The 13,970-nt window shown below is 37.5% G+C and overlaps 1 protein-coding gene across 3 annotated transcripts in view; it reads left to right on the top strand.

Moving 5' to 3' along the window:
• Positions 1–13,970, top strand: part of Usp32 (ubiquitin specific peptidase 32) — a 159,681-nt gene that overhangs the window by 76,446 nt on the left and 69,265 nt on the right. For all 3 annotated transcript variants that reach the window (XM_037200942.1, XM_037200941.1, XM_028890541.2), the window contains exons 6-9: positions 8,004–8,135; positions 10,848–10,955; positions 13,545–13,660; positions 13,877–13,939. In XM_037200942.1, coding sequence (XP_037056837.1) covers positions 8,004–8,135; positions 10,848–10,955; positions 13,545–13,660; positions 13,877–13,939 — 419 coding nt within the window. The remainder of the gene's footprint in view (positions 1–8,003; positions 8,136–10,847; positions 10,956–13,544; positions 13,661–13,876; positions 13,940–13,970) is intronic.

Here is a 13,970-nt window from a genome sequence, read left to right as displayed (position 1 = left end):
GTTACTTGCCCAACCACTGACTTGAGTGTGAGTGGAAGGTGGAGCAAGCGTAACTTGTCTGTGGGCTCACCACTGAAGAGATGATGCCCTCCCTCAAGAACCTCTAATTGCTAATAGTCTCTGGAGACTCTCACTTCCCTACCCATATGCAGTGCTGCTGAAAGGCTTAGTCTTGTGCAGGTCTTATGCAGAGAGCCACAGCTGCTGGCAGTTCATGGATGCAATGGCTATGCTATGTCCTGAGACATCTTTTGGCTGCACATCTCCCTGATCTTGGCTCTCATACTCTTCCCATTCTCTCCTTCACAGTATCCACTGATAGCTGTCCCTTTTTGGGCCAGACACTCCACCATCCTTTTTTCTCAGCACTTTGGCCAGTTATGGGTTTCTGAATTAACTGCTGCCTACTGCAGTAAGTAGTTTCTCTGATGAAGGCTGGGCACAGCACTAGTCTGTGGGTATAAACATGAGTATTTGGTCACATCAAGGTAAGAGCTTTCCAGAAAGAGTAGTCAGTGTACTTAACCCTAAGAACATATTGTCAAGACTATGTTTTTTTTTTCTTGCTATATATATGAAATTTAAAACTCAACAAATGGTTATTATTTCTTAAACTTATTTATTGAATGTTCAAGTGGTGTTAGTGGTTATCCTAAGTTAATAATTTAGGATATTACTGTGAACAAAACAAACTGAAAACCTTGGCCTTGAGCAAATTTCTAATTGGGAGAAACAAAGATAAACAAAAATAGGTAAGCAGATTATACCAGATATTGATAAGCAATGGAGGAGAGTCTTTGAATGTGGCCCAGTTTAGATGGTTTGAGGGTCTGAAGGTGTCTGAAATTAAGCCATGCTGATATCTTGGAGAAGAATGTTGCAAAATCTTGAAGCAGAGCTGTAGAAGAATTCTATTTATATTTTTATTTTCCCATATTTTGAGCACTGTCTGTTTTGGGCTTGTTAATCTGTTATAGTTTAGTGCTTTCTGATGGCATGTATTGAGTATTTTTCTTTTGTGTTGTGGAGCTTCTCAGGTTTTTCCCAACTTAATGAAGAGTGAATCTGCAGGTTAAAGCTTGTTTTGCTCCTTGACTGCAGTAATTTACCTTTCACTTAGAACCAAAGTTCTTGCAGTAGTCTATGTAATATAATTCCTGGAAATTTCTGCCTTTCCCTCTCCTGTCTTTCCCCTTTCTTAACTCCATTTCAGTCACTCTGCCGCCTTCATTCTCTTCTTGAAATTTGCCGGGCACACCCTTTTGAAGCTTTCCTACTGACTGCTCTTGTCTAGATGCTTTGTCCTTGGTTTTCCCCTTTGCCTCCTTCAGGTCTTGGCTTATATCACTCTCCCAGTGCAGCCTTCCATAATTAGTCTTTATTTTTTCCTTGAGATAATATCTCACTATATAGCCCAGACTAGCCTCCAATTTTACTATATAGTCCAGGCTGGTCATAAATTTGTGATACTCTACCTTAGCCTCCCAAGGGTTGGGATTACAAATTGCACTACCATGTCTTAATTATAGCTGCTGTATTTAAGGCCATGACACGCTTCTATAGGACCATGGTTTACCTCTTTCGTTATTCATTTCTTTAATAATATTATTCTTACTTCATTTTTGCATTTTTATTTATGTGTTTGGGTATTTTGTGTTCATTTCTATCTGTGCACCACTTATGTTCCTGGTTCCTGTGGAGGCCAAAAGAGGATGTCATATCCCCTGGAACTAGAGTTACAGTCATAGGACACCATGTGGGTGCTTAGAATTTTACCCAAGTCCTTTGGAAAAACAGCAAATGCTCTTAACCATTGGGTCATCTCTCCATTCTGTTACTCTATTTGTAGTCTTTCCCCACCCCCACTCCTCAGACAGGGTTTCTCTTTGTAACCACCCTGACTGTCTGGAACTGGATATGTAGACCAGGCTGGCCTGGAACTCAGAGATCCGTCTGGCTATCATTTCTTTTTCTTTTTTTTTTTTTTTTTTAAAGATTTATTTATTTATTATGTATACAGCATGTATGACCAGAAGAGGGCACCAGACCTTATTACAGATGGTTGTGAGCCACCATGTGGTTGCTGGGAATTGAACTCAGGACCTCTGGAAGAGCAGTCGATGCTCTTAACCTCTAAGCCATTTCTCCAGCCCCCCTGGCTGTCATTTCTATATTAGACTCAGTTCACCTGGTGTAGAGATGCATATCTTTAATACCAGCACTGGGTTAGGAGAGGCAGGTAGATCTCTATGAGTTCCAGTCCAGTGTGGTCTAAGGACCGAGTTCCAGGATAACCAGGGCTACAAAATAAAACCCCATCTCAACAAACAAACAAAAACCCACTGGAATATGGTGCTGAGGAGATGTAAAGTGTTTGCTGTGTAAACATGAGCTGAGTTGGTCTCCAACCCCACATAAAAAGACTGGGTACATGTACAAATATACAGGCACACACCAACAATTAAAAAAAAGAGACTATAAATTTGAAAGAGAGTGAGGTACATGGGAAAGTTTGAAGGGAGGAAAGGGAAGAAGAAAATTATGTAATTATATTATAATCTAAATAAATGAAAAATTATTTAAAGACTCGACATGGTAGTGTGTACCTATAATCTCAGTGCTAGGGAGGCTGAGATAGGATGATTCCTGATGTTCTCTGCCCAGCTAGTCTAGCCAAATTGACAATTCCAGGTTCAGTGAACAATTTTGTCTCAAAAAAATAAGATGGAGAGTAGTTGAGGAAGATACCCAGCATCAACCTCTGGCCCCCACACACTTGCACCACACAGACACATATTATACACACATAAGTCTCACTTATACCTTGAATATATTAGATGGTTGTTTTATTGTTGTTTTATTTTTTGAGACCAACTCTCCTCTGTATCTCTGGCTAGTTTGGAACTCACTATGTAGACCAGGCTGGCCTCAGACTCACAGAAATCCACCTGCTTCTGTCTCCTGAAGTACTGGGATTAAAGGTTGTACCACCACACCCAGCTCAAATGTTAATTTCTTATTTGTGTTGATATGCTGTTTTTTAAAATTTTTTTATATGTCATTGATTTTATGTAAAGGAAGTACGTATTTTGTATATTTGTTTTGTATTTTAGCATGTTTTCAACTCATTTGTTTTGGGGGTTGTTGAGGGATTGATTTCCTGCTTCCTTTTCTTCTTAAAAAGTTTTGTTTGTTTGTTTATTTATTTGTGGTGGGTGTGACGTGTACCACAGTTGCTTGTGTACAAGTCAGAGAACAATTTGCACAAGTCAGTTCTTTTCCATCTACCATGTTGGTCATCAAACTCAGGTCATCAGGGTCATCAATGAGGGCCTTTCACAGATCCTTAGTTGTTAATTAGTGAATAGCTTCTCTTTTGTTTTCTTCCTCTTTTCTCAGTGGTGAGGACTGAACCCAGAGCATCTCACTTGCTAGACAAACTATCACTGAGCTACATTCACAGCCTCTTCTATTGAGTTGTGTGGGGTTTTTTGTTTGTTTGATGAGTTCAACTTTCATGTAAATAACATTGGTTCTCCTTTCTCTATATTATATTTCATGATTTTTGTTTTATTGAACTAGTGAAAATTTTCTAAATCGTGGAATGATAATCAAAGGGAGAAGGTTCTACTTCATGATAAGAAGTAGAAAACAGACCAATACTGTCAGGTATAATAAAGAAAAATAACCACATAAACCAAATAATCATACTCTTCTTTTAAAGCTACTAAAGACATGTAGATGAAAGAAATCTATAAAAGAAAGCAAAAAGCAAAGCAGAGCTCCACATGAGTGACCCTTCCTAGGTGATGTGAAGGAATGTAGGATGCCTTCAATCTGAGAGCAGATGCTGAGATTCCAGGTAAGGCTAGTGAAGGAAAGTTAGGCTAAGAGGTAGAGAAACCAGACAGACTTGAAAAGAAACCTTTTTCAGATTTGAGTTTGAAGAAACCCCAAAGGAAAATACTGTCTTCTCCACCCAGTTAGTCTCTCAATTAGAAATGTTAATGGAGGCAGTCTGAAAACTAAAAAATATCTTACGGGAGTAAAAAAAGCAGTAAGCCAGGCAGTGATGGGCACACACCTTTAATCCCAACACTTGAGGAGGCAGGACAACCAGGGCTACACAGAGAAGCCCTGTCTAAAAAAAAAACAAAACAACAACAACAAAAAGATCAGGAGTTGCCCAGGAACTAATGGGGAGGAAGGGTGAATAGGAAGAACACAGAAGATTCTTAGAGAAGTGTGAAATTACTCTGTGATACTACAATAGTAGATAAGAAGTCATTTACCCAGACCAGTAACACAACACTAAGAATGAATTCTAATGTAAATCATGTAAAGTATTGACTTAGAGTGAAATTGTGTTAGTGTATGTTCAGCAATTGTAAGATGGACCACTCTGGTGGGAGGTGTCAAAGACAAAGTTTATGAGGATAAGGGTATGTTGAAATTGCTGCCTTTACTCCATATTGCTGTAAATCCAAAACTTTACTTAAAAAAAAATGTCTTATTTATAAAACAGAGGAAGACCTTGCAATCTTATAATTTCAGGACATAACAATTTTGAAATCTCAAATCTTAAACTCTGTGTCATAACTCCATGATTCTAAAGTTCACATGTTTTGTGGGGTTTTTTTTTTTTTTTTTACACCACGGTTTCTGACAATCTGAAGTTTCAAAGATTTTAAAAAGATTTACCAACATTTTCTTAAAGAGGCAAATAGTAAATAATTTGAGGCCTATGGACACTCCCTAGAAATTACTTCATACCACCACTGCAACACATAGTAGTTATCTCAGTTACAGAATCTAGCAGTTTCGCTGGGTGGTGGTGGCACATACTTTTAATTCTAGCACTCGGGAGGCTAGGTGGGTGGATCTCTGTGAGTTTGAGGCCAGCCTGGTTTACAGAGTGAGATCCAGGACAAGCACCAAAAACACACAGAGAAACCCTGTCTCGAAAAAACAAACAAAAAAAGAATCTAGTAGTTTCAAGGACACCCTCAACATAAGCTTCAACCAAATTCCTACCCAAAATAAGAGCCTGAACATTTCCTGGGCTTTTTTTGTTTGTTTGCTTGTTAGGTTTTTTGGGGTTTTTTGTTTTGTTTTGTTTTGTTTTTGTTTTTTTGTTACTTACTCTTTTCCATAGATGTTGATTCCAACTAATGTGTTTCCCTTCTGTTATTGTTGAATACTGTGTTGCTTCAAAAAGCCCTTGTATTTTCTGGATTTTTAAGTACAGTTGTGCTAGTATATATACTATTGAGATTGGCAGTTTTGTTTTTAGTACTTTGCCTTTTTTACTTCTTGATCCCTTTTATCTAAATATACTTATTTCCTTTGTTTTGTTTGTAATGTTTGTCCTGGTCTTATTGCTGTCTCCTATCCCCTTAATCCCAAGAGTTTCTCTTGTAGCCCCAGCTGTCTGGAACTCAGAGATCTGCCTGCCACAGCTTCCCGAGTATTGATTGGGATTGGCAGTATGTGCCACCAATTCCAGACTGGTCTTAAAGATCCTTTTCCTTCTTCCCTCCCTCTCTATTCCTATGCTAGGGCTATCTGACTCAGGGCCTCACATCTGCTAGGCATGTGGTCTAGGAACTACATCCTAGCCATGAATTTTTTTTTATTATTATCAGTAATTTGATTATATCTTACATTAGTTGGTTAGGTGTTGGCGAAATTAGTTCTCACCAAATTTAGAAAATTTTCAGAGCCACATAGAATATTACACACCTGTAATTCTAACATTTGGCAGACTGAGGCACATAGATCTCTTATGAGTTTGAGACCAGCCTTGTCTATATAATGAATTCCAGGCCAGCCTGGGTTACATAGTGAGATCCTGTCTCAAAAGCAAAACAAAAAACACTTGGGAGACTGAGGAAGGAGGATCATTGTAACTCTGAGGCCAGCTTGAGCTACATACAAAGATTCTGTCTCCAAGAAACATTTTCGATTGTAAATATTTCAAATATTTTCTTCTGTTGTTTTGGTTCCTTCACAATTGTGTTTATGTTTGATATTATCTTATAGTCACTTTGGTTCTAATGAGTTCTCTTTGTACTGCCATTTGAATAGTTTCTGTGGCCCTGTGTTCAGATTTACTCATCTTTACTCATGTCTCCTCCCTAATCTGCTGCTGAGTCCTCTAATGGGTATTTTTAAATCATAAATGTTATTTTTTCATCTTTGATAGTTCTAGTTGGTTTATGTTTTATAGTTACTTTTTCTTACCTCAGTATATTTCTTTAATTCTGAATTTTTTTCTTTTGTTTTGTTTTTTAAGACAGGGTTTCTCTGTGTAGCTCTGGCTGTCCTGGAACTCTGGCCAGCCATGAACTCAGATCTGCCTGCCTTTGTCTCATTAGTGCTGAGATTAAAGGTGTGTGCACCACTGTTAATTCTGAATATTTATATTTATAACTCATAGTTTTCATGCCTTGTCTAATTCTATTGTTTCTTATTTCTAGGCCTTTTTGTTAATTTTTACCTCAGTTTTGTATCACATCCTCCTACTTTTTTCATGTTTTCTTTTACATTTACGTGTGTGTGTGTGTGTGTGTGTGTGTGTGTGTGTGTGTGTGTGTGTGTGTACACACGTACAGGGCATGTTGTGTGTGTGTGTGTAGGTCAGAGGACAGCTTATAGGACTCATTCCCTCTCTTTCTACTATGTGGACTCTGGGATCAAATTCAAATTCAAGTTGTCAGACTTGGTGGTAAGCTCCTTTACTTGCTGAGCCATCTGCTGGCCTCTTTCATGTTTTCCCCCAGTGCTAGACAGTGTGAATGTAGTGTGGCATCCCCCGCTGGCCTATAGTCTGGGAATTTTTCTGCTTACAGTTCCTAGGTGAGCTTCAGGGAGTTTCACTGTGTAGAACACAAATTAGCTGCCAAAACAATGTGCAGCTGAACAGATTTTTGGAATTCTTTCTTTGTGTAACTTGTTTCTAATACTTTCTTCTCCAATTTTTACCTACCTCAACCTCCCTGCAGTGACCTCCATTCCTAACACAGTGAAATAAATCTCTGTGTTGAGACTCCGAGTCCCTTGCCCCTTTGACGATAGAGGCCCAGGCAGGAGCAGGGCAGTAGAAGTGCTCTCCTCATAGTGGTCTCAGGGTCAAGGCCTGCACTGCATGCTCTCTGCTTGATTGATAGAGTTATGTAAGTCGTTGCTAGCCATTTAGTGCCAGGGGCAAGTCTGACGCCAGTTGATACTTCATTATAGCCCAAAGGGACAATCCCAGAGTTGCATTTTATTTTAGTAAGATAACTTTGAGTACCATATTTAGCTGAGAATAAAATACCTATGTGCTTACAAAATTTTATATTAATTACTTGGGAGGGAAACAGAAACACTTGAAATGTAACCAGGCTTGGAGTTTGTGTTCATATTTATCCTTTCATGACTTTGCTGTTTGTTACCTAGCACATTGTGTTGACTGTGTGAGTTAAATGTGAGCCCTGCCTGCTGTTGTGGTTGTTACTTTCTAACCAGGAGAGAAGATGTGGTAAAACTTAAATCTAAGGTGGAGGTTGAAAATGACTAGAATGGCTTAGTAGAATATGATCTTATATGTTAGATTTTATCAGTCTTTTGTTTTGTTTTTTCGAGACAGGATTTCTCTGTAACTTTGGAGCCTGTCCTGAATCTCGCTCTGTAGACCAAGCTGGCCTCACAGAGATCCACCTGGCTCTGCCTCCAGTGCTGGGATTAAAAGTGTGCGCCACCACTGCCGGCTTTATCAGTCTTCTTAATGAGAAATTATAGTTTCTTTTTCTCTGAGTTTTACAATCTCATGCTTTTGTTACTTTGATTTCATTTTCTTACAGTTTTTAAATATGATAAATGTATCCTTTGGTGTATATTTTGGGCATAATTGGTTTTAGTAGTTTAATTGAGAAAATATGCCCTTAAAAGACATATGTCAGGATAAACTAATGGCTCAGAAGGGCATTCTGAGTTTATAATCTGTTTAATTTAATTCTTAGTGGAGGAATCAGACATCATTGATCTGGAGAAACGTTATTGGCTACTGAAGGCTCAATCCCGTACTGGACGTTTTGATTTGGAAACCTTTGGCCCATTGGTTTCACCGCCTATTCGCCCTTCTCTGAGTGAAGGTAGGAAATATGCCTTTAAAAAATAAAAAAAAAACACAAACACAACAAATGTTCATTTGGTAAGTAAGTAGACTGAATCCATCTTATTTCAAACCAAAACAAATTTAACTCTGACAAACTATATTCCTGTAGATTTAATAGTTCCTTGCTTAATAGTATAGTGGTGAGGAGAGAAACTAAGGTTATGATCCTCAGCTTCATATTTTACTTGTGTGGTCTTCCATGTGTCAGTTAGCTCTCTGTACCTGAATGTCCCCTTACACACACACTTGATATGACGGAGTGTCAGCAAGTAGGACCTGCAGAGGGTGTTGGCCACTGAATGGCCAGAACTCCAGGTTTCCTCCTGTGATTCATCCCTTCCTTGGCCACTTGTTTTTCATTCACATAAGATTTCACTGCTGCTCCCTCCCCTGAAAAAGAGAATAGAAGCTTCTAGATAAGAACATCTCTGAAAGCTGGGCAGTGGTGGCGCACACCTTTGATTCCAGCACTCAGGAGATTAGAGGAATTTGAGGCAAGCCTGGTCTACAAAGTGAGTTTTAGGATAGCCAGAGCTGTTACACAGAGAAACCCTGTTTTGAAAAACAAAACAAAAAAACAATATATATATATATATATATATATATATATATATATATATATATATATATATATATATAGTTTTGGATGACACCATAAACATTGTATTTGAAATCTGAATACTTGGGTTCTGTTTCTGATTATAAAGTATTTTTAGTTTTCACTTTTTTTTTTTTTTTTTTTTTTTAGTTCAGCACTGAACCCAGGGCCTTGCTCTACCACTGAGCTAAATCCTCAAAACTCCCCCCCCCCTTTTAAAGATATATTTGTGTTATATAAGTTTTCCTGAGCTGTGTATGTGCGCCATATGCATGCCTGGGGCTCTCAGAAGTCAGAGGAAGACGTGGGATCCCCTGAAACTGAAGTTACAAGTGGTTGTAAGCCACCATGTGGGGGGTGCTGAGAAGCAAATCTGGGTCTTCTGTAAGAGCTACAATTTCTCTAAACAGCCAAGCCATCTCTCCAGCCCCATTTTTTGACTTAAGTTTTTGAACTTTTCTTAACTTTCTAATTTTAACGTTTTTATTTTCTGTGTGTGGGTGTTTTGTCTGCATGCATATCTGTGCACCATATACATGCCTGGTGCCCCAGAGGACAAAGGAAGGTGTTAGATCCCCTAGGACTGGAGTTACAGACAGACCAAGTACTGGGATTATAGGCATGTACCACCATGCCTATTTCTCTATTGTTCAAACTGAAACACAGAGTAGATAGATTCTTGAAACGTATGAGATCTATATTGTTTTCAAATACCTAGGATATTTCAGAAGTGCTCCTTAGCTGAACTAGAGCACATAGCACTCTGGGTTTCTCCTTCCTTCCTTCCTTCCTTCCTTCCTCTCTCCCTCTCTCCCTCCCTCCCTCCCTCCCTTCCCCCCTCTCTTTCTTTCTCTCTCTCTGTTTCTCTCTCTCTCTCTCTCTGCTTTGCTTGCTTTCTTTTTAACATTTTGTGTGTGTGTATATGAGAGAGAGAGAGAGAGAGAGAGAGAGAGAGAGAGAGAGAGAGAGAGAGAGAGAGCGAGCTAGAGATGTGTTTACATTTGAGCACATGCACACACATGCCATGGCACACTTACAGAGCTTAGAGGACAGCTTTTGAGAGCTGGTTCTCCTTCCACCATGAGTTTTTCAGGGGATCTAACTCAGTCATCAGACCACAAGCACCTTTGTCCCCTGTTCCTGCCCTTCTATCTGTTCAACAGTGTAATTCTGTTTTTACCTTTGAAGAAGTAGATGATTGGTGTGGAGGATTGTTGGAAGGTCCTGGGGAGGGTAGAAGCAGGGGATGTGATTGACATGCTGTTGTGTTCACATGTATGAAATTGTCAAAAAGTAAACTAAATTTAAATTCTATTAGAAAAGAGAGTTGGGAAGTTTACACATAATTTTATTTGAAATTGTACATAGTTTTATTAAGAAATGAAAAATCACAGGATGAAATTTTAAGTCCCTACCCTCTTCTGAAATTTAAAATATATGTGTGAAAGATTTTTACAAAGAAGGTACTGTAGTCGTTTTTTATAGTAATGTATTCCCTTTCCAGGAAAAGCTTTACAAAAGTTTATTGATGATGTAATGATATATATTTGAATATTCATTTAATAAGCAGTTCAACTTTTCTCCTGTCTTTCGAAGGACAGTTGTTATAATTTCTAACCTTTCTTGATTCTTTTTGTTTATTTGTTTGTTTGAGACAGGGTTTCTTTGATTGTTCCCTGGCTGTCCTGAAATTCAGAGATTGACCTGCCTTTGCCTCCCAAGTGCTGGGATTAAAGGCATGTGCCACCACCGCCTAGTTCCCAGCTTGATTCTTAATATTCATTTGTTACCTTTGAAGACATCTTTAAACTACTAGATAATTTGTACTAGAGAAGTAAAAACAGACATAAAGAAGTGTAGGAAAAAAGTGTAGTTAAAAAAAAGGAGTGTAGTATATTCTACTGGCGTATGGATTTCAGTTGTAATTATACTAAAGGAAAGAAGGAATAGTTCCTTGGAAAATTGCAAGCTTTTTTTTTTTTTTTAAATATAGTCACTTTATGTAAAAGACATTCCTAACTTCATAAACAGATCAGTGTTACATTAGGAAGTTTGTTGACTGTGGTTTATGGTGTCTTTTTTTACTTACAGGTTTATTTAATGCTTTTGATGAAAATCGTGACAATCACATAGACTTCAAAGAGATATCCTGTGGGTTATCAGCCTGCTGCAGGGGCCCCCTAGCTGAAAGACAAAAATGTAAGTGTGATAAATAGTATCTGCAAAGTGTCACATTATGTAAAAACAAAATTCAATGAATCATCATTTGTGGATTAAGGATTGAGTTTCTTAACTATCATGTTGGCAAATAGTAATCTCATAATTGGTGATTTAGTGAATTCAGTCTAAGGAAGCAACAACGTATTCTTTTTTTTTTTGATAGAAATCAAAATTTATTTATATGTTTCCCTAAGCACATATTTTTTAGTGAGTATATTTGACCCAAATCTGCAGTTTTATCTTTATTCCTCATTTTCTTTCTCATATTATTTATCTTTTTTTAAATTTTTTTATTTTATTTTATTTTATTTTACAATACCATTCAGTTCTACATATCAGCCACGGGTTCCGCTATTCTCCCCCCTCCCACCCCCTCCCCTTACCTCCAGCCTACCCCCATTCCCACATCCTCCAGGGCAAAACCCCCCCCCCCCCAAGACTATGATCAACCTGGTAGACTCAACGTATTCTTTAGTACTTACTAGGATATAGTTTGGGATATTTTCTGTTATTAATAGGATTGATTGTCCTGGAAAATCTGAAATTCATAATTAATAAATTATAAATGGGAAAAAAAATTTTAAAACAGGGTTTTAGTTTGGACTGACCTGCCACTCTTGACCTTCCTTTCTCAGCTTCTTGAATGCTAGGATTGCAGGTGTGAGCCACCATGCTTAAGGAAAATTTTAAATATTAGGAAATATTTCATTAGTCTATAGAGTATTTTGTGTCTTACATAATTTGAAGCATAACTCATTCTGTTACTTACATACATTAATATTCTATTCACAAGAGGAAATTTGTAGTTGGACATATTTTATTAAATACTAAAATGATATTTTCCATCCAAAATGGTTTTAAAGCATAATATCATATTAACAAATCTTGTTTGTTTGTTTGTTTGTTTGTTTCAAGACAGGGTTTCTTTGTAGCTTTGGAGCCTGTCCTGGAACTCGCTCTATAGACCAGGCTGGCCTCAAACTCACAGAGATCTGCCTGTCACTGCCTCCTGAGTGCTCGGATTAAAGTTGTGTGCCACTGCCACCTGGCATGAAAGGATGTTTTTGATCTTACACATTCAAGTTTCTTCGTTATTCATTATTCCAAATTGGTTTTATGACACATGACTTCTTTCTTACTAAAATCTGTTTGTTTGTTTATTTGTTTATTTGGTTTGTTGAGACGGGATCCTACTCTATAGCTCAGGATAACCGTGAACTCACAGAGATCTACCTGCTTCTCCCTCTCACATGCTGGGATTAAAGGCATACACCAACAACACACCCACCCAACAATTATTTTTCATTGAAATTTAATGTCTTTAAGGAAAAGTTTAAAGTTTTGGGTCAGTGATGTGGCTTAATGGGTAAGCATGCTTGCCACTAAGTCAAACAACTAGCTTTAGATTTGGGACCTCTTACATAGTAGAAGGAAAAAAGTGACGCACACAAGTTGTCCTCAGACGTCTACATGTGCACTTAAATAAACACACTAAATAAATAAATGCAATTTAAAATAATTTTTTATTTTAACTTTCTTTTTCTTTCTTTTTTTTTTGTGCTAGTCAATCAGAAATTAACAAACCAGAATGATTCATTTAGAGTTATAGTGGTAATTGTCTAATTCTTACATTGTTGTATATAAACTTTACTAAAGAGTTAAAATTGCACTTGACAAAATATTAAATGTATATTAGATTTTTTTGGACAGGTAAAGTAGAAATTAGTCTTTGTTTGTTTTTTATATTTTATAAAAATCTTTATTGACAAATAATTCACATAGTATACAATTTGCCTGTTTACACAATTTGATAGAATTTAGCCCAGCATCCTCATAGGCCCATGACACCATCAGCACTTTCAATTTTAGAACATCGCTATCTTTAATTTCATACACACATATAATGTATGGTGATTACATTCCACCTTATTTTTTTAATGAACATAATATTTGCAATTGTAACCATTTTTAAGTTCACAATTCAGTGGCATGAATTACATTCAAGACATTGAAATTAGGAGTCTTAATTCTCAGTGTAGATGGGAATTTTAAGCATAGGAGAAAGAGCCCTTCAGTGATCAGTCTTGAGTATGAGAAACTAAGTAAAGGGAGGGGTTAGAACTGACTGAGTGCAAAGACTAACCTAGGGGAGGGGATGGAGCTGAGTGCGAAGAAAAGCATATGCACAGCATGACCGAGGCTCAGGTTTGATTCAGCAGCACCAGGGAGAAGAGAGAGATGCAAAGATTTGCCTTGCCTCTTGGAAACCTGTAAAGTAATGCTTGTTACAGAGTGAGTGACTTAGCCTCTTCTTTCCAGTGTATACGAAAGGTAGCTCTGGGTTTGGCTGGGTAGTGATTTAGAGACAGTCATGAGGTCTGTTCACAAAGTTCTGTATGTTATACTAATGGTATAACAATGCTATAGCATAGTCTACTCCTGATGAGAACTGTTCTAGTACATTCTTGCTTAGGAAATTAAGTAATTGTACAGGGTAGCTTCTAATGAAATGTACTGTATTTTAGAATCTAAAAGTGATTTCCCTTCTTAAGAGTTTCTTGTCATTAGTTTGCTTCAAGGTGTTTGATGTTGACCGTGATGGAGTTCTCTCCAGGGTTGAACTGAAAGACATGGTGGTTGCACTTTTGGAGGTCTGGAAAGATAACCGCACTGACGATATTCCTGTAAGTTATGATTCTTTTTGTTGGTTGGTTGGTTTTTGAGACAGGATTTTAACGTTACTAAGGCAGGCATGTAGTGTGCCCTATGTCCTACTAAGTTCTGATTGTTTACAAGGAAGATGGAGTGAATGTTTGAAAAGAAAGAAAAGAAAAAAGCATTGTTTTTTATATGAGGGGCTAAAAATCATACATACTACTCTTTTGAATTTCTTTTTAAAGGAATTACATATGGCTCTGTCGGACATTGTAGAAGACATATTGAATGCACATGATACCACAAAGGTGAGGCTGTCTATGAGTAATTTATTTTTTT

The sequence above is a fragment of the Peromyscus leucopus genome, chromosome 8b (assembly GCF_004664715.2).
Source record: "Peromyscus leucopus breed LL Stock chromosome 8b, UCI_PerLeu_2.1, whole genome shotgun sequence".
Classification (NCBI taxonomy): domain Eukaryota; kingdom Metazoa; phylum Chordata; class Mammalia; order Rodentia; family Cricetidae; genus Peromyscus; species Peromyscus leucopus.
Note: the sequence above shows the minus strand (reverse complement) of the source record. Positions and strands in the feature narration are given on the sequence as shown.